At 39.5% G+C, this 23,060-nt stretch overlaps 1 protein-coding gene across 1 annotated transcript; it reads left to right on the top strand.

Moving 5' to 3' along the window:
* Window positions 1-3,148: 3,148 nt before the first annotated feature.
* On the top strand, window positions 3,149-18,859 carry RRAGC (Ras related GTP binding C). Its single transcript, XM_081145495.1, has 7 exons — window positions 3,149-3,496; window positions 5,129-5,332; window positions 6,310-6,509; window positions 8,957-9,071; window positions 10,156-10,298; window positions 12,496-12,644; window positions 17,361-18,859. The coding sequence occupies exons 1-7, from the start codon at window positions 3,260-3,262 to the stop codon at window positions 17,510-17,512; spliced, it is 1,200 nt and encodes a 399-aa protein (XP_081001621.1). The 5' UTR covers window positions 3,149-3,259; the 3' UTR covers window positions 17,513-18,859.
* Window positions 18,860-23,060: the final 4,201 nt, after the last annotated feature.

The following is a 23,060-nucleotide window of genomic DNA, read 5'->3' as shown; positions in this document are numbered from 1 at the left end:
GTCCTTTTTCCATTCTTTTGGAAGACCTACAGACAGACTTTTTTTAAAAATTGATTTTATAGAGGAAGAGAGAGAAATATCGATTTGCTGTTCACACTTACTCATGCATTCATTGGTTGATTCTTTTATGTGCCCTGACCAGAGATTGAACCTGCAACCTTAGTGTATTGGGATGATGCTCTAAGCAACTGAGTTACCTGACCAGGGCCTCTGGTCATTTATTTTCCTTACTGATTGACATTATTAGGAAGAAGTCCTATTTCATGTATCCTATCCCTTTTGTTAGAAAACCTGTATTTTTTTGGTCAAAACACAAAGAAAACAAAATAATCCACTGAAAGATGATTTAAATAGTAAAAGTCTCAGCACCTGCTAGAAAGTGACTAAGCCAGTTATAACGGCATTTTAATCAGTCACGTTGGTAGGAATGTGGCAGTGGTCTGTGCCTCTTCTAGTCACAAGTTTATTTTTGGATGGGGATCAGATACTGTTGGAAGAACATTCACCTGAATTAGTTTATCTTTTAAAGATCTGAGTACCTCCTACATGGACAGCAGTGGGCTGAGTGCTGGGTGTTATAAAGATAAATGACTTGAAATTAGTTATAAGACATGTATATAAGCAATTACAGTGTGGGCTAGGATGTGCTAAGAATCATAATAAAACATGGCCCCATGGGGGTTTTGGGAGAGAGGGAGACATGGCTTCTTTAAGCAGTTGGTATTACAGTCTCCTTGTGGATACAGACAAGTAGAAATTTTTTCTGGCAGCTGCTTCTCATTTGCTTTTTTCCCTTGGGACTAGTATTAATATTTATGTAAGTCAGGTGGCTGTGTCTTATACCATCCTTTTGGATAGAAGGGCAGTCTGTGGGTTGGATAATCACACTTTTTGGTGGAACTCACCTGCTAAACTGCTGTACCAGTCAGTGCTATTTAAGAATTCAGAGTCAACCTGGCTTCTGGAGGTCCTCTTCAACATTTCTATGAAGGATTCTGATGAAGACAGTATATAAGAGGAGGCTCTATGGAGTAGAAAAAGGACCCCATCCATTCAGTTCGTTATGCTTCAGCTAACTTACCTATAAAATGTAGGTTTCATATCTTGTTTACCTCACAAGGTTGGTGTAAGGATCAAATTAAATATAGGATGAAAAGTACCTTGCAAATTATAAAGGACTACATAAGGGTCAGATGGTAGTAATGCCAAATCTGTAAGTGCCACAAAGTTGGAAGGGCTGGTTGGTAGACTATATTGAAACAAGCTTAAAAATGCTTAACAACTTGGAATACCCAAACTTCTGGGCCTAAACCAGAAGGCTGAAATAGCAAGACTTATATTTAGGTTAAAAAATGCAGTTATACAAGTTGAGGCACTAGGATTGCTGACAGTGTACTAGTTCTAGTGATTATCAGTGGGGGTCACTTGTACTTTACGAATATTTTTAAAAAATCCATTCTGGAAAGCATTAATAGAAACTGTCTAGGTGCTAAACAGTCATCCTGAAGGCTGTATTGGTGGTCAGTATTGCACTGTAGCTGCCAGACATTTGATGGTTATTGACAAGCTCAAATGCATATAAAGGAGAGTGACCAATAGAAGGCATTTGAAAATACAAGGCTGTGCTAATATGGTAACCATAGCCACATTTGGTATTTAAAATTATAATAAAATTCAAAGTTCAGTTCCGTAGTCACACTAGCAACATTCCACACTGGCTACTATGTTAATCAGTGCAGATGTAGAATGATTTTGTCATCATAGAATGTTTTACTGGACATCACTGTAGAAGGAATGGTTGAAGGAATTGAGTATGTTTAATGTGGAGCAGAAAAGATTTAGTGGATAATGAAGACTGCAATCTAGGGCTGTCATGAGAGAGAAGACTACTCCTGTGTTGTTCAATTATAAACTCCAGGAAGTATGATTTTTTTGGCTTGAATAAGAGACTTTTAAAGTTTTACCAAAGTGGATTTGGCTCCCTTTTGAGATAGTAAACTCTCTCCTCTTGGAACTATTGAAGTGAATGCTATATGTCTATCAGATACTGGATACCTCTTTAGGTGAGAGGTTAGACTAGATCTCTAATGATGTGTCCTACCTTTAACCTCTAGATTCAGACATAACCAAGTCCCAGACCTGCATGAACATGCTTTCCCTTCATAACTTGGAAGACCAGTACCACCACCACCATGCCCACTTTAAGAGGAAGACCCTCTTGTCAAATTTCCAATTCCAAAACCTGACTGTCAAGGGTGAAAATTCTTCTAGCTTTCCCAAACATTTGATGACAAGCATTTATCTTGATTTGCTTTCATTGTTTATTCTTTTGGTCTCTGTGGGGGATGCAATGCTCTCTGAGGGATGGAATTACTGGAATAGACTTTGACTAGGTGGGAAGGGGGGGAAATTGAGTCATGCCGAGTTTGAAGTGACACCAGTATCCTCTGTCAGTGATTTGCTGAAGAAAGAGGTGTTCTACCTGCTAGAACGAACTGTACGAACTCAGGACTGCCTTGTTTAAGGCTTTGCCCTCCCTCTGGTTGGCTCCTCCATACCTTTGCATTTCCCAACCAATCCATCCATCCAACCATAGACCAGCTCAGACAACAGCTCCTTGTAGACTTTCTCATCCTCTCAACTCCCGAGCATTAGTCTGTATTTTTGACATTCCCGCTCGTATCTCATACCGAGGCTACTTACGCTATTAATCTTCCAGCAACTGGAGGGCAGGCAGGGTCCGGGTCGGTTACAGTTTTGTGCCCCAGGATTTCGCAGACATCAATAAATGTTGGTTTGGGCGAACACAATTGTCCTGGGTGGACAATCAATTTTTCCAAATGCCCAGAGAGCATCTCCCGTTGCGACGGCCGCAGGAGCTCCGAGGAAGTCACGAGAGCGGTGAGAAACAATGTGCGTGGCTGGGCAGCAACAAGGTGCGGACTGGGGCGGAGAGCTGAGCGCCCGGCGGGGCCACCCTCCTCGTGACTCCCTCTCCCCCCTCCTGGGTTCCTAGTCAGGTGATTCCGGACACGTGACGGCCACCACCTACCCTGCTGCTCCGAATGGCAGCTGGTTCAGCCAATGAGCGGCTGACGTCGGAGCGGAGCCAATGAGAGCCGGGCTCCGAGGGGCGGGCCGCACGGCGGTGGCGGCTGCCGGGGGCGGCGGCGGCGGCGGAGAACACGGGAGGCGGCGGCCTGGCTTGGCCTGGCCTGGCCTGGCCTGTCAGGGCGCGGGTGGCGGCGGCTCTAGCACCATGTCCCTGCCGTACGGGGCGGAGGAGACGCCTCTCGCCGGCAGTTACGGCGCGGCGGATTCATTCCCAAAGGACTTCGGCTACGGCGTGGAGGAGGAGGAAGAGGAGGCGGCAGCCGCGGGCGGCGGGGTTGGGGCGGGGGCAGGCGGAGGCTGTGGCCCCGGGGGCGCTGACAGCTCCAAGCCCAGGATTCTGCTCATGGGCCTCCGGCGCAGCGGCAAGTCCTCCATCCAGAAGGTGAGTGCGGCCGCGCCGCGTCCCTCCGCCCCTCCCGGGGGCTCAGGTCGTCGCCGGCGGGAGAGGCCCCCCGAGGAGGGCGGCGGCCGGGGCTGGCGGGCCGGGCTGTCCCACCGCTCTTCTCTGAGGAGCGGAGCCCAAGGCGCGGCCCGTGCGAGGACCCCGACCACTGAGTCCACGCCCAAGTCAGCTGAAGCCGAGTGGGTCCCCGAGTGCGAAACTGGCTGGCGGGAGGCAGGTGGCCGTGGCACCGCCCGGGACCTCCGCCTCCTGGGAACCAGCCCCTGTGCCTTTCACGAAACTGACCTGTTCCCCAGTTCTAACTTGGAGAACTTCACGGACTCCCTTCCCTGCCCCGTTTTCGTGAGCCCCACTCACTGCAGGTGACCTTAGTTTGCAGGGCTTCCCAGGTGAGCCCCGGGGAACAGCGTCAGAAAGAATTGTGATTAAGTCACTAGCCACTCGAATGCTGCTGCTTGTTACTAATACGAAGGAGATTTTACTGTAACATTATTGGGGGCTGTTATTCCACTTATTTTCGTACTTGTGGCTTGGCGTGTATACTTGGTGATATTACCCCTGACTGTGTGTGGTTAGGAAAATCTTCCGAGACCTTAAGAATATTTGCAGACCTATGTCCATTTGCTTTCACTTGGGGTCTATTAAGACCGAATGGAGGGCTATGCACTTTTTCGTAAGGGGTATATAGAGGCACGTTTGCCCTGGTCATAAAACTCCAGATACCTGCTCTTTTGCCCTTTCCACTCGGTTGCAAAGGTCTATCCAAAATAAACCTTTCTGTGATAGTTGGTAGACAGAATGTTTTTGAAAAGTAGTCATCTTTCCAATTTACTGGATTGCTCACTTTTCACCTCTTCAGCAAGATTTGGGTACATTTATGGTAGGTTTTTAGCAAACTGATCGTAATCCTTTTCTTGTTACTATTACTGACCAAACCTTGGGAGTGACTGTCCATTTTTCTCTTCTAGAAAGTAACAGTGACAGGCAAATTAATTTTGTGTTAGAGTTGTCTAGATTGTGATTATTGCGATTCTTAACAATTACTTTTACCACTTTTCTCAGGGGTTTTGCCTGTCAATTCCCAACCCTCCTCTACCCCCCATATATCACTTTCTTCTTGGTATAATCACTGTCTTTTATTTCTTCCACACGACTGCAAACTCAGTGAGGGCAGGGTTCAGTCAGTTTCATTTCTGAGTATTCCCTAGAGCCAAATGTAGGCCTTCCAATAACTTTTCAGTGAACAAAACTACTCTCACTTTAGCTATAAGCTTTCATAATATTACAACAGGTTTTTGCAGAATTAGTACAATTCAACAGAAAAAAAAAATCAGTTGAGATGAGAGACAGTGCTACTGCTAGCATTGAATATGTTGCAGGGAAGATAGAAAAAATTTCAGCTCCAAAATAGACTGAGTGGGAAGTAATTTGGTGTCTTAACGTTTTGTCAGAAGTAAAAGGATGGTGACTACCAATAGATACACCGTTCACTTTATACCTCTTAAAATTTTTGCTGTGGGGTCAGGTTCTTTCAATTACATTAATTCAGGGTAGAATTTTTAACTTTTGATACGAAGTTGAATAGTCATAAATTTGTCTTTCTTTTAACAGGTGGTGTTTCATAAAATGTCACCCAATGAGACCCTCTTTTTGGAAAGTACCAACAAGATTTATAAAGATGACATTTCCAATAGCTCCTTTGTGAATTTCCAAATATGGGATTTTCCTGGGCAAATGGACTTTTTTGACCCAACTTTTGACTACGAGATGATCTTCAGGGGAACAGGAGCATTGATATATGTCATTGATGCACAGGTAGTTAGGAATAATTGTTTGTTTATTTCTGTTCTCTGGTGGCAAAAGATGTAGAAACAAAGCAGAGTTGTTTATCTTCTTTGTCATGTGCTTCTTGCAGCTTATTTCTTTGCCAGTAGATTCCCTAGCAGTACAAGAGATGCAACTGTGCAGGTGCTTTGGGATCAAGCATGTCATTGTGCGAGTACAGAATTAGGAGATATGGTATATATCCTTGAGTTCTAGTAAATGAGCTGCTTTCCACTTTTATTTGTTTATATAGACATTGCTGTACTTTATTAACTATTACAATAATGGTGTCACTCACTGAAAAGATATCATCAGTGCCTATAATGTAAGGAGGAATATGAGAACTGAGTAAATATTAAACTAAATAGTTTCCTTAATTGTCTAAATTGAGTTTAGCCCAATACGCATTTATTGGGGGCCTAGCAAGTCGCAGGCCCTCAGATAAATGGGACACATCTCTATCCTTAGGAAGCTTACTTTTTATAAGCTTGAACATTAGTTAGGAGTGCTTTCTGAGTGACAGGCTCTCTAATGGGTGCTTCCACATATCTGATCTAATTTATCTTTTACAATACTGTGAGGTACGTACTGTAATTCCAGTCTTATGGACAAGTAAACTGAGATCACAGAGTTTAAGCAACCTGCTTAAAGTTACACATCTAATAAATGGCAGAGCTGGGATTACTTTAAAAAATTCTATTGGGAAGAAATGTCCATTTCCTATTTCCTTACCTTATATTATCAGGATCAAATTACAAGCATTTACTTGGTAATTGAATTTTTTAATCTTGAGAGATTAAAGACCTATTTAGTGGTATAAGTTAATGTACTTGAATGTTTGCGTATTTATGAATAATTAGGATAATATATTTTCTGTGGTTGGGGAAAGAGGTTTTTGAGGCTTTCTTAACTCATTACTTGACTTTTATAAGATTTCTTTTTAAAAACTATTTTGTTCTGACTTACAGGATGACTACATGGAGGCTTTAACAAGACTTCACATTACTGTTTCTAAAGCCTACAAAGTTAACCCAGACATGAATTTTGAGGTTTTTATTCACAAAGTTGATGGTCTGTCTGATGATCACAAAATAGAAACACAGAGGGACATTCATCAAAGGGCCAATGATGACCTTGCAGATGCTGGGCTAGAAAAACTCCACCTTAGGTAACAACGTGTGTTTGATATGGGAGCCCTGAAAAATGTGTCAATGTATTCCCATCTCTGTCATTACAACACATAGCTTTCTGTTACCGGTATATCCTTCCCAAATCTATAATGTTTTTGATCTCTTCTTTGTTAAATTCAAGCAGTTTTCAGATCCTGATGTTATTGAGAAGTTACTTTCCCACTTTTTTGCATTTTCCTGGAGGTTGAAGTCATGTGAAGTGTTTCCGTTGGCGCTTTTACAAATTCATCCCAAGAGGCTGGAGTCAGGCTGTTTCCTCATGGCATGAAACTGTTTTGGTACTCCCCTCTTGGTTTCATCCTTTTTATTTCCTCCTTACCTCAGTTCAAGGACTCTCTGTCACATTTGCTATAAATCTTTGTAGCTCGAGTTTTTACTGTATTTTTCTCAGTAGGAAGAGCCTTTTAAAGAGGGTATACATTCAAATCTGGATTCGAATGTACCTTGTTTATGTTTTTTAAAACACTGTATGCTTTTATGAAACTCTAAAGTTTGGGTTAGGTGGGTTTATCCTATAAATCTGCTTAGGGCTGCTATTAAATTTGAAGAACTGATTCATAATTAAATACCATTAAGAAATAATTATTATCTTGTATTTTTTTGGTGTTATAGGTAGAAATGAGTGATAAGAAATACCCAAGAAAATGTTCTCTTGATGATATAAACAGCTGACAATATAAGCAGCTTAAAGGGGAAGCAGGGGAGGAGATACAAGTGTAGCTATTTCCTTATCCCTGGTCTGTTACGGTGACTTCCTTATAGGCTCCAGCCACCGCCATCCTTACCTGAAATATCCATACGGCCTCTGGCTCCAAGGCCTTTCCATTGTTCTTTCTAAGAAATCATATAGAAAATCTCATTGAGTTCTAGTTTACCTAGATTAAAAATTTTAAATATTTATAAGTAAATTATGTATTTTTAAAAAATCAGTATTTATAAGAGAAAGTTAAAGTGCCTCCCCATGAAATTCGTCAATCATAGTTTTTGGGAATCCACTCTTAGTAATGGATTTTAAGCCATGATTGTCTTGTGTTCCCCAGTGCCCATGGGAATCCTTCTTATTCTCTACATTATGCCTATGGCCCTTTCCAGGGCATCACATTCCAGGGGTATACACTATCCCTTCCCCCAGTACTGTATAGGGCCCTAGGCCTTGCTAAACTCAGAATTCTGAATCAAGCTTTTAATAATTACTAGCAGGCCTATGGATGAGACACCATTAGATTTCTGGTTTCCAGAAACTCGGTGTACTAAAATGCCCTGTTCTCCTTGTCCCTATCCACCTCCAAGCCTCACTGTCCCTGAGGGACCTTCTCATATTGCTAACCTTTTTGCCTAAAGGAAACACTAAAACATTCCTTTCACCTTAGTGCCTTTGGGAAGTCATCTTGGCCTCACCTATTCCGTTGTTCTCACGTCTAGAGTAGAGCCCCATCTTGCATAGGGTTAAGTTTTTAGGTTAGCTCCCTGAAAGTATCTTTAAATTACTTGTAAAGTATGATACACCCAATTCTGTGTTTCTGATTACTTACAAATGTGTCATGGATACAACTATATAATGAAGATTATATTCCCTGAGTGAAAAAGCAGACAGAATTGTCCGCACTGTTTAAATTGTTAAAGGCATGTATCTATTCTACCGCCCTCAAATATGTGTTTTGTTAAATATATAGATGATGCTTCTCCACTGTACATCCTTTAGGCTACCAGATTCCTGTCCCATTCTCTAAGGGACCCCAGTTGCCATCCTTCCTAATATGTTATTTACATACATTCTAAGCACCAGTTGTATTAACTTATTTATTCAAATATTTATGACCACTGTTTAGGGCAGTGGGCTTGCAGCTACAAAGAAGACTGACAAAGTCTCTGTCCTTGTGGAGCTTACATTCTGATGAATGAGAGCTCAAAAGCATTTATAAATGTACAGTGTAATTTTAAGTTTTTGTCAGTGCTATGGAAAAAAATTAGGAAAAGGGTAGAAAGCAATGGGTACAGAGACACTATATTAGGTAGGGGGATCAGGAAAGAACTTTTTGAGGAGGTGACATTTTAGTAGAGACCTCAATTATATATTTATTTGGTAAATGTCACTTATCTCCTCTAGGCTTTCTCTTGACTTTTGTCAGTTATGAGCTTAAGAAACCAAGCTTTTTGGATCAAATTGCAAGGACTTAGGTGAATATTCAAGTTTCTCCATCTGAAAATGCTTTCCGGGTAGTACCTCAATTGCCTTTTGTTTAAATGCAATAAAAGGGATGACACTGCATTTGTCATCTTAAACTATGGGAATGGTGGACAAGATAAAAAGGCTTTATTTGAATTTTCTGAAATCAAATGTTAAGAAACTTAACATTTTTGTGTATTATAATTGTCACCAAACTTGAGATTTTTTTCAAATTAATCAAACTGTGTTGTTTTTCAGCTTTTATTTGACTAGTATCTATGACCATTCAATATTTGAAGCCTTTAGTAAGGTGGTACAGAAACTCATTCCACAACTGCCGACGTTGGAAAACCTATTAAATATTTTTATATCAGTAAGTGAGCTATTTAATTAATTATAGTTTCTGATTTCATTTTCATTGAATATATTTGTGTTACCAAATTCTCCAAAAAAGGGCCTGAATTTGAATCAAGTTGAAAGACTAATGACACACTTAACAGGTAAAATAAATAACGTTAAAAATGGCTTGAGTTATTTTCTGAATTCTTTTCTTAGTACTTATCCTTTTTGTCTTAAAAGGATTTGATGAAAAATTTCCTCATGCTTTTTTAATTTAAAAATATCTTCATGATATCTGTTCGCTGAAAGAAGTGTAGTAACTGGAGAAGACTGGGTTTTGGGAATTTGGCTTAGTTTCTTCTCTGCTTTAATGGAGGTCACATTGAAAAATTGATCTTTTCCTTCTCTTACTAATTTTAGTATCTCATTTTACATTCATGTATTTTGAGAATTCAGCTTAAAAAAAAGATCTCCAATAAATTTAGTATTCATTCGTTATATTTTCTAAACATTACTTTGAAGGACTCAGTGTGTAGTGCTCTCGAGTTCTTTTGGGATTTGGGTTATGCTAGATGTTGACATCATGAGAACTGCCTGTTGCAATGTAGATTTTGCTGACAACATCAAAGAGAAAAGCTTTTTCAATACCTGACGTCATGAAGTCAACATCTAGCATAACTAATTCTTTTATGTTTTGCTAATGGTCATGTAAAGCCTTTCTGGTGGCAGGGTCATTCAAATCAGGGACTGGTCATTGTAACAAGAAAGGGTTATTGAAAATGTAGCATGGCTTGATTTTTGGAGGGGTTTTTTGGTTAATTTTTTTTGATGGTGTCTTAGAAAATAATTCACTTAAGTGAAGAGGAGAGGGGAAAAACAAATCTGACTGACGGATGCAATTATTTCAGTAAGTCAGTAAGCCATAACAGAAATAATTTCACTTTTATTCTTTGGAAAACAGAAGTGCAACTCACCCCAGTACTACTTGGTTATTTTGGTATTGGGTTGTATCATTAACAGTGTCCTTGGATGTTCATCAATAATTCAGGATCTTTGATAAGTTGCAAATTGTAGTTCTTAAAAAAAACTGAACAAAACCTCCATTTTGTTTTTCCAAGAATTCAGGTATTGAAAAAGCTTTTCTCTTCGATGTTGTCAGCAAAATCTACATTGCAACAGATAGTTCTCCTGTGGATATGCAGTCTTATGAACTTTGCTGTGACATGATTGATGTTGTAATTGATGTGTCTTGTATATATGGGTAAGTTATGTACGTATTTCTGCAAGATCTCAGGTGGAAAACTACCATTTCAATTTGTCAGGGGGATTACTTTCTGAGGCCTCCAGCAAGTACTGTCTAATGTGGACTTGTTCTGACCGTAGTGCTTCAACCTGGAGCATGATTTCTCTCTAAGCGAGCTGCTGGGTCTTACTCCTTCAGAGAGGATGAATAGTTGAAAAAGTGTGACTAGAGCCAGACTTTCTCCTGCCATTATTTGGGGGTTTGCACTGCATCTTCTCACTTAGGGACTTAGCTAGATTTATGAAATATTAGATTAATTTATTTAAAACGTTCTGAGTAACAGTGAGCCTAATTTAACCTCAGGCTTTGTGGAATGAGGGATCCTTAAGGAAGTTGGAATTTTGGACGTCAGAAAGACTTATACATATAAAAATTTGACTTAAATATCTGAGTTTCCAGAGTAAATCTCTAAATTATAAACTCTTCCTTTATATAAATTCACCAAATGTTATACAGAAATTTATAAAAGCCAGCAAAGGTGTGATTTTGTACATTATCCCAGAGGATGAGTGAAGACTTTGTAGAATTGCTGTTACTTCAAAAGCCAATAACCTCTGTTGCCTCTGATAGCCCTGATTCCCTAATACAGCCATTTTCCCCCTGTGTGCCACAGCAGGACACTGGTGTGCTGAAAAAAATTTTACCTCACTGTTTAGTCAGGGGCACTGACCTTCGATTGTCAAGTGAAAAAATGACAACAGCCAACACAACAGTAGCTGTCTGGTGTGAATGAATCAAAATTATACCTATCTTTTTTTTGTCAGATTGGCAAAAAATATAATACATTTTTTGGTGTGCTGCAGAATTTTAGCAATTAGTTTCTGTCTGACATGAGATGAAAAGGTTGTAAACCGCTGCCTAATCAACATCAGCACTCCCAACTTTCTGATGCTATAACATTGCCTTTGCTTTCTGATACCTGTGTCCTTTATCTTTTGTTCTCTGCCTCACCTAAACTCCTATTTTATTTCTCTGTCCCTACCCTTCACCTTGGTCTTTCTGCCTAATTTGTTAGTGTCTTTCCTCAATGGCTGCTGAGTAGGAGAATGCATTTGTCTCGCCTGTTCTTTACCTGTTTATTTCTGTCTTCCATTTCTATATTTCACTTTTGTTTATTACATGCTGTCCTTTGCTTTCTTTCCATAATGAAATGAAATGTCTGTTTATATTATTCAGTAAAATTTCATGTTTCCATTCCTAATTTTAAATATGGATGAATACCTCTGGCCAGTGTGGTTGAGTTGGTTGGGCATCGTCCTGTGCATCAAAAGTTTGCCAGTTTGATTCCTGGTCAGGGCACATGCCCGACTTGTGGGCTTGATTCCTAGTAGGGAGCGTGCAGGAGGCAGCTGATCTGTGTTTTGCTCTTACATCAATGTTTCTTTCTCTCTCCCCCTCTCCCTTCCTCTCTTTCTAAAAATCAGTAAAAAAATCTTAAAAAGGATGTATAGAATATTTGCTGTTTCTTTTAAACAAATAAAAATTTTATAAACCAAATTTTTTTAATTAAAAAATTCAAATGTAGTTGTAAAGTTTCTTTTCAGTATAAGGTGCATTGTAAAATACATTATAAAGTATATTGTGAAAGAAAAATATCTATTATCTCATTAACATAATCTATGCATGAACTTTGGTGTGCTTTATTACAGTTTAATTTGCTTTTTTCTTGACGATTTACATTTTTTGAAGGGCAACTTCATATAGCAATTCTAGAATGACAATTCTAGTTTACTAAATGAAAGCTTTCAGACCCTGTACAACTCACTTTGCAGGCATCAGGATTCCACAGTATCTCTGATAGACTATTTTAGTTTTTTTCTTACTCTTCTCACTAATGGTAGTTTTTGTATTTTGGTCCTCCTTTATTTGCAGACTGTGTCAGTACAGATTAGCATGAGGGAAGATTTGAGCCCGCTGTATTTCATGCATTTTAGGTAAATTAGATGAAGGTGTGAATCCATGGGATGCTGCATTAAGGTCTGGGAACCCTATACACCTAAGTGAGAATTTCTGTGCCAATATATTTAAGCCAGTATTATTCTTTCTCAGAAGACATTGGGAAACTGGGTGGAAAGGCTTGTCATTGTGCAAATGAAATGTGACAAAATACTTAGTTGGGAACCCTGTAATGAACAATACTTTCTTTTTAAAACAGGTTAAAGGAAGATGGCAGTGGAAGTGCTTATGACAAAGAATCTATGGCAATTATCAAGCTGAATAATACAACTGTCCTTTATTTAAAGGAAGTGACTAAATTTTTGGCACTGGTCTGCATTCTTAGGGAAGAAAGTTTTGAACGAAAAGGTAATTACATTTTAAAATGCTGTTTTTATGATAAGTTCTCTTGTCATAATTTCTTAGGTTTTTGAAAATGAGAAAAGAATACTGCAATGTTAGACTAGCAGCTTTCTACCAGTGGGCAAGAGGCATATTGGTGTGCCAGAAGAATTTTTTTTTTAATATGTTTTTATTGATTTTAGAGAGGGGAAGGGATAGGGATAGGGAGATAGAAACATCGATGAGAGAGAAACACCCATTGGCTGACTCCTGCATGCCCCCGCCCACTGGGGATGGAACCCAAAACCCAGGTGTGTGCCCTGACAAGCAATGGAACCAATGACCTCTTGGTTCATGGGTCGACACTCAACCACTGAGCCACCCCGACCAGGCCAGAAGTATACTTAAAACATGCAATACTTGACTAAGTCAGGGGCACTGACCTCTTTCCCTTAGATTGTAAAATAAAAAAAGGCCAACAGCCAACACAATAGCTCTTTGGTGTGAATGCATCAAAATTATACCTATTTTTTTTTGGTCATATAGGGGAAAAAAATGTATTTTTCTGTGTGCTGCAGAATTTTAGTAACTAGTTTATGGTTGCCATGAGATGAAAAAGGTTGAAAACCGCTGTTAGATGATTAAAAGCTCTCAAACTACTTTTGTCCCTTCCTTTCCATGTATAGTTAGACTTACTCTTTCCTTGTTTTGATCTTCTATTTTAAATCAAGTTTTTTTCCCCAGCCTCTTTTATTTTGGGTCTTTTCAATAGCTATTTGCCTGCCATTTGGCTTCTGCCTGAACCAGTTTACTGAGATGATTCTTTCAGAGGTGACCAGGTTACCTCCTTGCCGCATTCGGTAGCTGCTTCGGCCTTCTGAAGCCTCTTTGGCCTTCTGAAGCATGTGCCGCTGTCAATCCATCTTTACTTGAAGCGTCCTTTCTCTGCTTTGCTAAAGCTGAACCCTCTGGGTGGTTTGATGCATTTTTTTCCCTGACCGCCTCCTGCTGCTTCTGACTGTTTTTCTTTTTCTCGGCTCTGAGTGTTCTTCAGAGTCATGTCTTTGGCTCTCACTTCTCTTGTTCTCCGGGTCAGCTCACCCAAGCCATGGCTTCGGTTAATGTTCTCTGTGTGGTTGATTGAAAAATTCACATCTGCAGCCCTCACTTGGGCCCATCTTCCTGCCCCGTGTTTGGAGCTTAAATATTTGATTGTTATCTGCCCATGGTGTCGAAAACTGTTGAACATTTTCCCCGCTGTTTTGCGGCCCTCCTGGCCACCCTGCTTCTGTTATTAGTTACGACATTTTTTGGTGTCCAAGCTTAGCTGTCTTGTAGTTAGGTAATTGTGTGGTGGTGTTGCTGAAGGGGCTCTTGCAGATAAGAGGCCATTTAGTGTTCTCTTTTTTCCATTCTTTTCTGTATTGCTTACATTGAATTTTCACCAAACCATATAATTTGTTTCTTGGAACTTTTTCTTGGGTTTTCTTTTTATTCCCACTGTCAGTGACTCCTGTGTAGGTCCTCATCCCTCCAGGCTCTTGGTGCAGCAGCTTCCTATTTGGGGCTGTGCATTCAACATATAGAGGTGGGCAAAAGTAGGGTTACAGTTGTAAGTACACGGAACACAGTTTATTCTTGTATTTTAATTTATTAATTGTATTATTTCCATACAAACAACTATAAACCTACCTTTGCCCACTCCTGTATATATATAGAAGGCTTGGTATGTATCATCTTTTATTCCAAAGGAAAACTAGAATTCAGAAAATTACTTAGATTATTACTTATGGATCTGTAATAGCTCTCTGTTACTGTGACAAGTCCATGCTCTTCTGTCTGATATTTTAATGTTAGTTAATATTAAATGATTAATATTTTATTAATGTTAATATTAATGAATTATTTCAGATATGCATAACTTTTGGGATAAAACAAAAATGTTTGTATTTCTTTGAGCTTAAGAACTAAAACATGACAAATACATATATGTCCTCTGTGTCTTCTGTGTATTTCTCAATTGTAATCCCCTCCTTTGCACTTGTAGTGTTTTATTTTTCCTGTGCATGATTTATTCTTTTACTTCTCATCTATCTATAAACTGTATAGAGTATAAATGATGTGAAAATGTAAGTAGTGTCTTCTGCAAGATTGTTTTTGAGATTTAACCATATTGATAACATACAGCTCTAGTTCACTCATTTTCACCTCCACACTGTATTTTATAGGTTGAGTATGCCACAATTTATTTTATTGTTGCTGGACATTTGGACTATTTTTAAGATTAAAAATAATTTTGCAACAAATGCTCATGAACAAGTTAGCCTTTGTACATGTGGAGAATTTCTCTAGAGTATGTGTATTTAGGACTGGAAATTATAGAGGACATAACATCATCTTTATTAGAAATTGCCCTCCAAAGTGGCTTTAACATTTTCACCCCTGACAGTACTGTGTGGGAGTGCTTGATAATGTTTGATATTGTTAGACTGTTACTGTTAATCTGGTAGATATGAAACAGCATCTCATTTGGCTCTAAGTTTTGCTGCTTTTACTAGTTAGAGCAAGCAATTAATTACCTTTTTATGCCTGATCAGGTTTCTTCTTTGGTAATTTATCTCTACTTATTCCTTTGCTTTTTTGTACTGATTTTTTTTTGTACTGTACTGTATTATTTTTTTTTTTTTACTTCTTTATTTTTCTCCATTCTAATATTTAAAAATTATTTTAAACTCTTGGTTATGGAAATTTTCAGATATATACAAAAGTAGACCAGCACAATGACTCTTCATGTACCCATCTCCCTGCTTCAGTTATCAGAAAGGGTCAGTTTTGTTTTCTGTATGTCCTTTTCCTAACTAAATAATTATATTTTACTCTTTTGTTGTGAAAACTGTCAGACATGTTTTAAAAAGTAGAGAAACATAATGTAATGAACCCCTTTTAATCTATCACCCAGATTCAGCATCAGAATTATAGTCAATCTTATTTCATTTCTGTACTTCTTTCCCTACTAGGTTATTTTGAAGCAAATCTCTGACATCAAATCACTTTGTATAGATTTCAGCAGGTACCTCTAAGAGATAGTACTCTTTTTTTTTTTCTTTAATTTTTACTTATTTAATTTTTTTTATGATTTAAATATATCTTTATTGATTTCAGAGAGAGGAAGAGAGAGGGGGAGAGAGAGAGAAAGAAACATCAAGGATGAAAGAATCATTGATCGGCTGCCTCCCACACACCCCCAACTGGGGATTGAGCCTGCAACCCGGGCATGTGCCCTGACTGGGAATCAAACCACGGTCTTCTGGATCCTAGATCAATGCTCAACTGCTGAGCCACGCCCGGCCAGGCAGAGATAGTACTTTTTCAAACGTAACAGTATTACTATCAAAACATGTAAACAAATTAATAATGATTTCATAATATCATCAAATATCGGACCTGTGTTCAACATTCCCCAACTGTCACTTTTATTTTACCATTTGCACAGAAGTAAATTTTAATGTAGTTGAACTTATCAAGACTTTTATAGCTTTTTTCCTGAGTCTGAAGGACCTTCTTAATTTGGCTCTAATCTACTTACTTAGACTTGATTCGCAGTATTTCCTACCAAGAATTCTCTGTCCCTCTCTCCAGGCAGACTAGTTTCTTTCCCATCTTTCACCTGTGCCATGTTCTGATTGCCAGCTTCCTGCTGTTGTCTTATAATTGTGCTCCTCTTTCCTACCTGATGAAATCTTGCCAGTTTCCCGAAAGTTCTGCTTCATCTCTGAAGTTTCATTGGCTGCTTTTGCCCTGCACTTTACTTTCCCTCCGTTGGACTTCTTTCAATTTTGTAGTCACTTTAACACCAGATTGTTTTGATTTGTTTCTTGTGTGTCATCTTTAGGTCCCAATATCCCTGAGAACATAATTGCTTTCCTTTCTGCTCTGCCATTCTTAGCACCAGCTTCTATTCTCAAGGTCACCTCATGGTTTGGAATGGCTCCAGGAGCTCTAGCGTTTTACCCATATTCCAGTTGTTAAGGAGGAACGGGGGTGAGGAAAGAATACAGCCTTTTTTTTTTTTAAGGAGACTTCACAGAAGTCCCACACACTTGCACTTACCTCAGTGGCCAGAATTGGTCATGTGGCCATACATAACTGCAAGGAAGGCTGGGGAGTGTGATGTTTCAGCTGAGCACCAGTATGCTTTTTCAAAATTGGGGTTCTGTTTCTGAGGAAAAGGGGGGAAAATGGATATATAGTGGGCAACTAGCCATTTCTTTCAGAAATAGAACTCTGGTTGATCAGAATCTCATTTGGAAGCCAGTTCATGAAACAGGTGAAGAAGGAGCTGCCTCGCCCGAGGAGGGGTACAGGCTGCCTGAGGCTCTGCTGGGCACCTCCCCAGTACCTCCCAAACCCCAGGGCTCTACTAGATAGTTTGCCAAACTTCAAAGACATGTAAAAGGAAAAGCTTGATAATTTAAAAAGTATTTTACTTCCATTTTAGATTTTATTGTAAATTTTCTTAGCAATTCCTTTATTTGTTTAATCTGTCTACTTCCAGGCCCCAGAGGTAATCAGTGTTAACAATTTGGGCATGTTCTTAATTTGTTTTTGGCACAGGGAGTTCCTCATTTGGATGTATGTTTTTTAATAAATATCAATTATTTTTTTTCTGTCATCAAATATTTCCTAGTAGATAATTTCACAGTTGACATTCAGGAGGACTGATCTTTATTTTTTCTCTTGCAGGTTTAATAGACTACAACTTCCATTGTTTTCGAAAAGCTATTCATGAGGTTTTTGAGGTGGGTGTGACTTCTCACAGGGGCTGTGGTCACCAGACCAGTGCCCCCAGCCTGAAAGCATTGGCACACAATGGCACACCGAGAAATGCCATCTAGCCTGAATTCCAGTGGTCGGGGCTCTGCGCCAGCTTACTCTTCACTCCAGGGTCAGATACCATGTGCTGCAGGACATGGGAGTTGCCACTTGTGGGAATCTGGTGCCTGTCACACTAGAGACGAGGAATAAAGTTTCTCATTTGGATGAAAAACACTTCAACCAGTGGTCTACAACTGAATCTACTATTTCTTCTTTTTAAAAAATGACAAAAAAGAATTCTAGAGACCACAGAAGTCAAGTGTGTGTTTCTCTTCTGTGGGGTCCTACTTTAAGTAGTTGGGATATTTTGGACCTGGAGATAACACCACTTTTACCTGTCCTTACCAGGGAATGTTGTCACCATTTACCAGTTGAAAATAATAGAACTGAGTTTTTATATGCTCCACTTAAGTTTTCAATTGAGTAATCTAAAAATGCTGCCTTGCTTAAGTTCTAACACTGCCTCTCAGATTTCAGCTTTGGACATTGCATACCTAAGACCTTTTAAATGCATTTGCCTGCTAACTCAGAAGACGCGTGGTCTGACTGCAGCAAAGGACATTTCTGTATTTATTGAAGAAATGAGAAATTTTTTGTTGCATCAGGTCAAGGGCAAGGTTCAGCAGTGGAAGCACTGAGGAAAAAATTTTAAAACAGAAGAAAATTTTTGCAACGGTGTTTTGGGTACCACATATCTGGGTTCTTTCTCCTGCATAAAATAAACGATCATGATCAATGTAACAAAGGGAATTTAAAAAAATTGTTTTCCCCACAATCTCCTTCTTCTAGGGAGGAACTCATTATGTCACTGAAATATTTAACTCATTTTTCTTTAAACTTGATACCAGCAGCTATGTACCTTTTATTCTAAGCTGTCTAGATTCCTTAAGTATTGCTATTTTGTTGACCATGAATGGCTATATAGCACTGGTCCCCTGGGAGTTGGAGAGAGCACATGGCGTCAAACGTGTGTTGTTGAACATACTTCGTCTTCAGTATTCTGACACCAAGTGTCACCTGTGGTACTTCCTTTGCCTAGCATATTAATTCATAATTTTTTCTTTTTGTTGTTTGGTTGATACCCTTTCTGTTAATCTAAACTTACATATTATTATTACTTCACATGCCCAGTAGTCATTTATTCCAAAGCCACTGGACCACTTGAGTACATAGTGCCACTGTTGAGAAATGTGTATATTCAGGTCTGTAAACCTAACAGTGTGACTCGGAGTGCTTCCCGCAGATGACTCTGACTGCTGAGCATATACATGGACCACGGTGATATCCAAAAGAAAAGTGCTTTATATTTATAGATTATTTCATCGAACTATATAAAATGGGTATCAATAAATGTATTTACACCAAAATCAGTTTTTTTATTTGCCGAAGATATGAGAGGGTGGGGTGATAGAACATTGGGTTGTCCCACTCTATCATTTTATCATCCATTTCCTTTCCCTTGCTGCCTCATGGTTAACATGTCTATGTTTCAGGACTTCAAGTTTTGTCCTGATGCAGGAATTTCATGCCTTATATCTAGACATCTCTCCTGGGCTGTTTCTACTTAGAATAGGATGTCTGAGCCCAGGTGAAAATGGTTTTTTAGTTGTGTTTCATACCAACAAATCTCACTTATGGTTGGGAATATCCAGGGCCTGTCATAATTGATGTGTTATATCCAAGCTAGGAAGGAAATGAATTAAGTAGAACACCGTATAAAAAATCTGTACCGATTCCAGCTTGTTATTTCTTCCAGTTCCTGATATACTCATTATTGACACTTAAGTGTCAGTTAAATCAATGTTTATCTCTATAGATGCTTATATAGTTAGGTTGGTCTAAACTGATTGGAGTAAAAAGTATACATCAGCTTATAGGAAGGAGGGAGGTTGAAAGATCTTTTACGCTTGGGCTGCTTTAGAAGTTCAGTTTTAAACATTTGAAATAGAAGTCACAGAAACAGCCCTGGCTGGTATGGCTTGGTTGGTTGGACACTGTCCTGTGCACTGAAGGGTTTCCGGTTCGATTCCTGGTCTGGGCACATGCCAGGGGTTGCAGGCTCAATCCCCTGTGGGGGGCATGTAGGAGGCAGCCAATTGGTGTTTCACTCTCACGTCAGTGTTTCTCTCTCCCTCTCCTTCTCTCTCTAAAAATCAATTTAAAAATCTTAAAAAAAAATCATAGAAACAGATTGGGGAAAAAAACACCCCAGAATACTATCATGTCCTGTACTCTTTTTCAAATGATGGAAGCTAAGTCCAGAGGATTAAACAGCCTTGTCTTAGGGTTATGGATGGTGTGACTGTATAGCTGAAGCTCCAGACCAGGGTACTGCTGAGAGGGATGCCAGCGCAATAGGTGTCAACTGCACTGTCGGGTAAACCAAAGGTGGCCGGGTTGGGCCTGTGCTCCAGATCTCGCGGCTCAGTGCTGCCTGCTTTTACCCTTAGCCTCAGGCTCCCATTGGTTAAATTGAGGTAATGTCTCTAGATGAGTGTAACATGGCACATAGATGCTCAAGAAATATTTTTTCACCACTATGGAGAAAATTATAAATTCAGGGAGTGATTAAGGAGAAAAGGAGAAAAAGGGTGAAATAGAAATAAAGTGAATGAGGAAAGGGGACAACTCAGGAAAAGGGGAATGGAAGAATCTTATTAAATTATCAAGAAGGATTTGCCTTCCCAGCTGGTGTGGCTCAGTGGTTGTGCATCGCCCCATGAACCAGGAGGTTGCTGTTTTGATTCTGGTCAGGGCACATGCCCAGACTGTGGTGTGCAGGAGGCAGCCGATAGATGTTTCTACTTTCTCTGAAATCAACAAAAACATTACATATATATATATTTTAAAAGAAGGGTGTGCCTGATATGTTTTGCATCCCAATGGGTGTTTATGTATACCAGGCTACTTCAGAGAGAGCTAAGACAGATGGTGAAATAAAACCTTTAAAATCTTTTGCAGCAGGGTGTTTCAGCTTTTTCACACACCACACTCTCTCCTGTTCACACACATTCATGTAGACATGCATACACATGCACATAAAGTATATACAGACATATAAAGATGCCCCAATATAGAATACTCAAGGTATTTGTGAGTTGTGTTAATTCTAGATTTTGAGTTCTGACCTTATACAGAGAAACAAGTGATTTTAAAGATAAAATTTTGATAATTACAAACTTTGTAGTTGGGGAAAGCAATGTGTGTGATTTGTGGACTTTGTTACAGTTTTTGTCCTAATGCTGAAAGCTCCTCCAATTATATCCAAAAGTGAATATCATTATTGTTTTCCATCTAAGCTAGTAAAGTAACTTTAAACACTCCCCGTTCCCTCCCCAGAGACCCCAAAGGGAATGTAGGCAGCAAACAGTTGCACATAGCTGGAGTATATTTCTGTTAATAGTATCTTCCTTAAACTGCTCCTGTAGAGTTGGGAGACTGTGGACGTGAGCATAAGGAGGGACCAATGATTCTGGGTGGTTTATGTGTATTACCTTATGCAATTTTCACAATACCTCGTGAGGTAGGTGTATGTTCCTATTTTGCAGATGGGGAAACAGTCCAAGAGAGTCTCAGTTGTGAGTGGTGTAGTTAGAATTGAAATCTATGCAGTTTGATTCTAGAACCTTTATCCTTAAACTGCCACTTGACCTGTGCTTCCTGAGTAGGGGAAGAGGGTTTGCTCATGGGATGCTTTGCAGAAAATTTCAATAGTTAAATTTTGTAAACAGCATTCTGTAGTCTCTTGGAGATTTACGATGTATAGTCAAATATTAAAGGTTCTGCAATATTTGAGAAGACCTGCAATAGAGAAGTTGACCTTGGCATCTCATATATCCCATGTTCCTAAATTTATTTCACCCTTTATGAAATGCCTATTCAAGCAGCATATAGTAAGTATACTACAGGACACTTTACTGAAATGTTTTCAGTGGGATCAGAAGTATGATTCTGATTCCATTTCCCAAGTGTCTTAACACGACCTTCAGCGAACTGGTTCTAAGAGAAAAGCTTATGTTTTTCCACAATTGAGCTTAGTAGCTCATGCTGTTTCTTGAGCCTGGAATCCACTTCCCTTGGCCTATAGAAATTCTATTATCTTACTAGCTTAGCCTAAATGCCACATCTTTCACAAAAGCCCTCTGACCACTCTCCCTTTTTCTACCTCTACTCTCTTTCCCGCCCAAACCTTGCCAGGGGTGGGTCTGTTCTCTGCTCAGGACCTGTCCTTATAGGTAGTGATGGGGAAACCATATTATTTTGTTACTCTGTGGCACTTCCTCAATATCTCATGTTGAAGAAAACCCATGCTCGTTTGAATGGTCTCTCATTGCAGCTTTGATGTGAAGGCAGGGCCCGATTTGGCTGTAGTGTCCAATTCCTTAGTGTTTGACCTCTAGGTGGTGGTGTTGTATCATTTAAACATGGCTCTAGCTCTCTGGCTTCTGCATGCTGGCTCTGTTGTGAAAGTTGAAATTGCCTGTATCACCCAAATGTACACCTAACTTAGAGACCCAAAGAATTGCTGACGTGTTTCCCCTGAAATAATATTCAGGGCTGATTTGAGACATTTTATTGGAACAGGAGCAGTTTGCGAGTTTCCCTTTTTGTATATCTGTTAGCAGCTTTTTAACAAAGAGTTGGAAAGAAAGAAGGTCATAACATCCTTTGCTTCATGGATTACAGGTTGCAAAGGCCTTAAGAAGACCACTCTATCCACACTCCTATAGCAGGCGAGCTACTTGCTCCCTAGACCATCTGTTGTAGATGTATGTGCTCTTAAATGCTCCCAAGGAAGGAAATGCCACATGTTTGAACAAAAATATCTGCTCTCACCACTCTCCTTTGCCTCAAATAAGGTTTGTTGTAATCATTTCACACTTAAGTGTTAAAATATTGCAAAGGAAAAGGCCGCAGCTCATTATTCGTCCATGGACACTTGTTTTTCTTCTAGAGCCATATCATCTCTTCACAATCCCCAGTTTGACTTTGTTCTGCAAAGATAAATTTTAATGTAAAAAGAACTAGATACATCAGTGCATCTTCAGAGCTTGTTAAAATGTAATTGAGAAAGTTGCAAAAGGACAGTTAAATTGAAGAACTGAGTGGAAGGAAACTAGTAGGCACCCCATCCCTCCAATTCCAAAGCGCCTGTTATTACCAATGTGTTGCCCTAAAAGTACTGCAACTTCTACTTTAAGATGCTTACACTATTATTTACACATAAGTTCTTAGTTTATGAATTCTCTTGTAAAAAATCTGCACAGTGCACACAGATAAAATCACCGAGGAATCTTTACTCCTTCTGTTGTCCAGTCCCCAGCTCACTTTTGCCAGCGCCAATGCTGGCTGTCGCGAGCCTCCACCTTTCTTCGTCCTGTTCTTGTGTTCCTCTCGCTGTTTCCTTGAGGTCATCTCCTTACAGAGACTGTATCTTACAAGTCTATGTTTGGTTCATTTTTCTTTTCATAGTCCAAGGAATCATAAATCATGCCAAGGCCAGTTGTCTTGCCACCACCAAAATGGGTTCTGAATCCAAACACAAAGATGACATCTGGTGCGGTCTCA

The sequence above is a fragment of the Miniopterus schreibersii genome (assembly GCF_964146895.1).
Source record: "Miniopterus schreibersii genome assembly, chromosome: 8".
Taxonomy (NCBI): Eukaryota; Metazoa; Chordata; class Mammalia; order Chiroptera; family Miniopteridae; genus Miniopterus; species Miniopterus schreibersii.
Note: the sequence above shows the minus strand (reverse complement) of the source record. Positions and strands in the feature narration are given on the sequence as shown.

Excerpts from the sequence above, each read along its gene's own strand:
- RRAGC (XM_081145495.1), top strand. The coding sequence starts at position 3,260 with ATGTCCCTGCCGTACGGGGCGGAGGAGACGCCTCTCGCCGGCAGTTAC. Across the intron at positions 6,510-8,956 it reads CTAGAAAAACTCCACCTTAG|CTTTTATTTGACTAGTATCT; the intron begins GTAACAACGTGT and ends GTTGTTTTTCAG. Across the intron at positions 10,299-12,495 it reads GATGTGTCTTGTATATATGG|GTTAAAGGAAGATGGCAGTG; the intron begins GTAAGTTATGTA and ends TTTTTAAAACAG.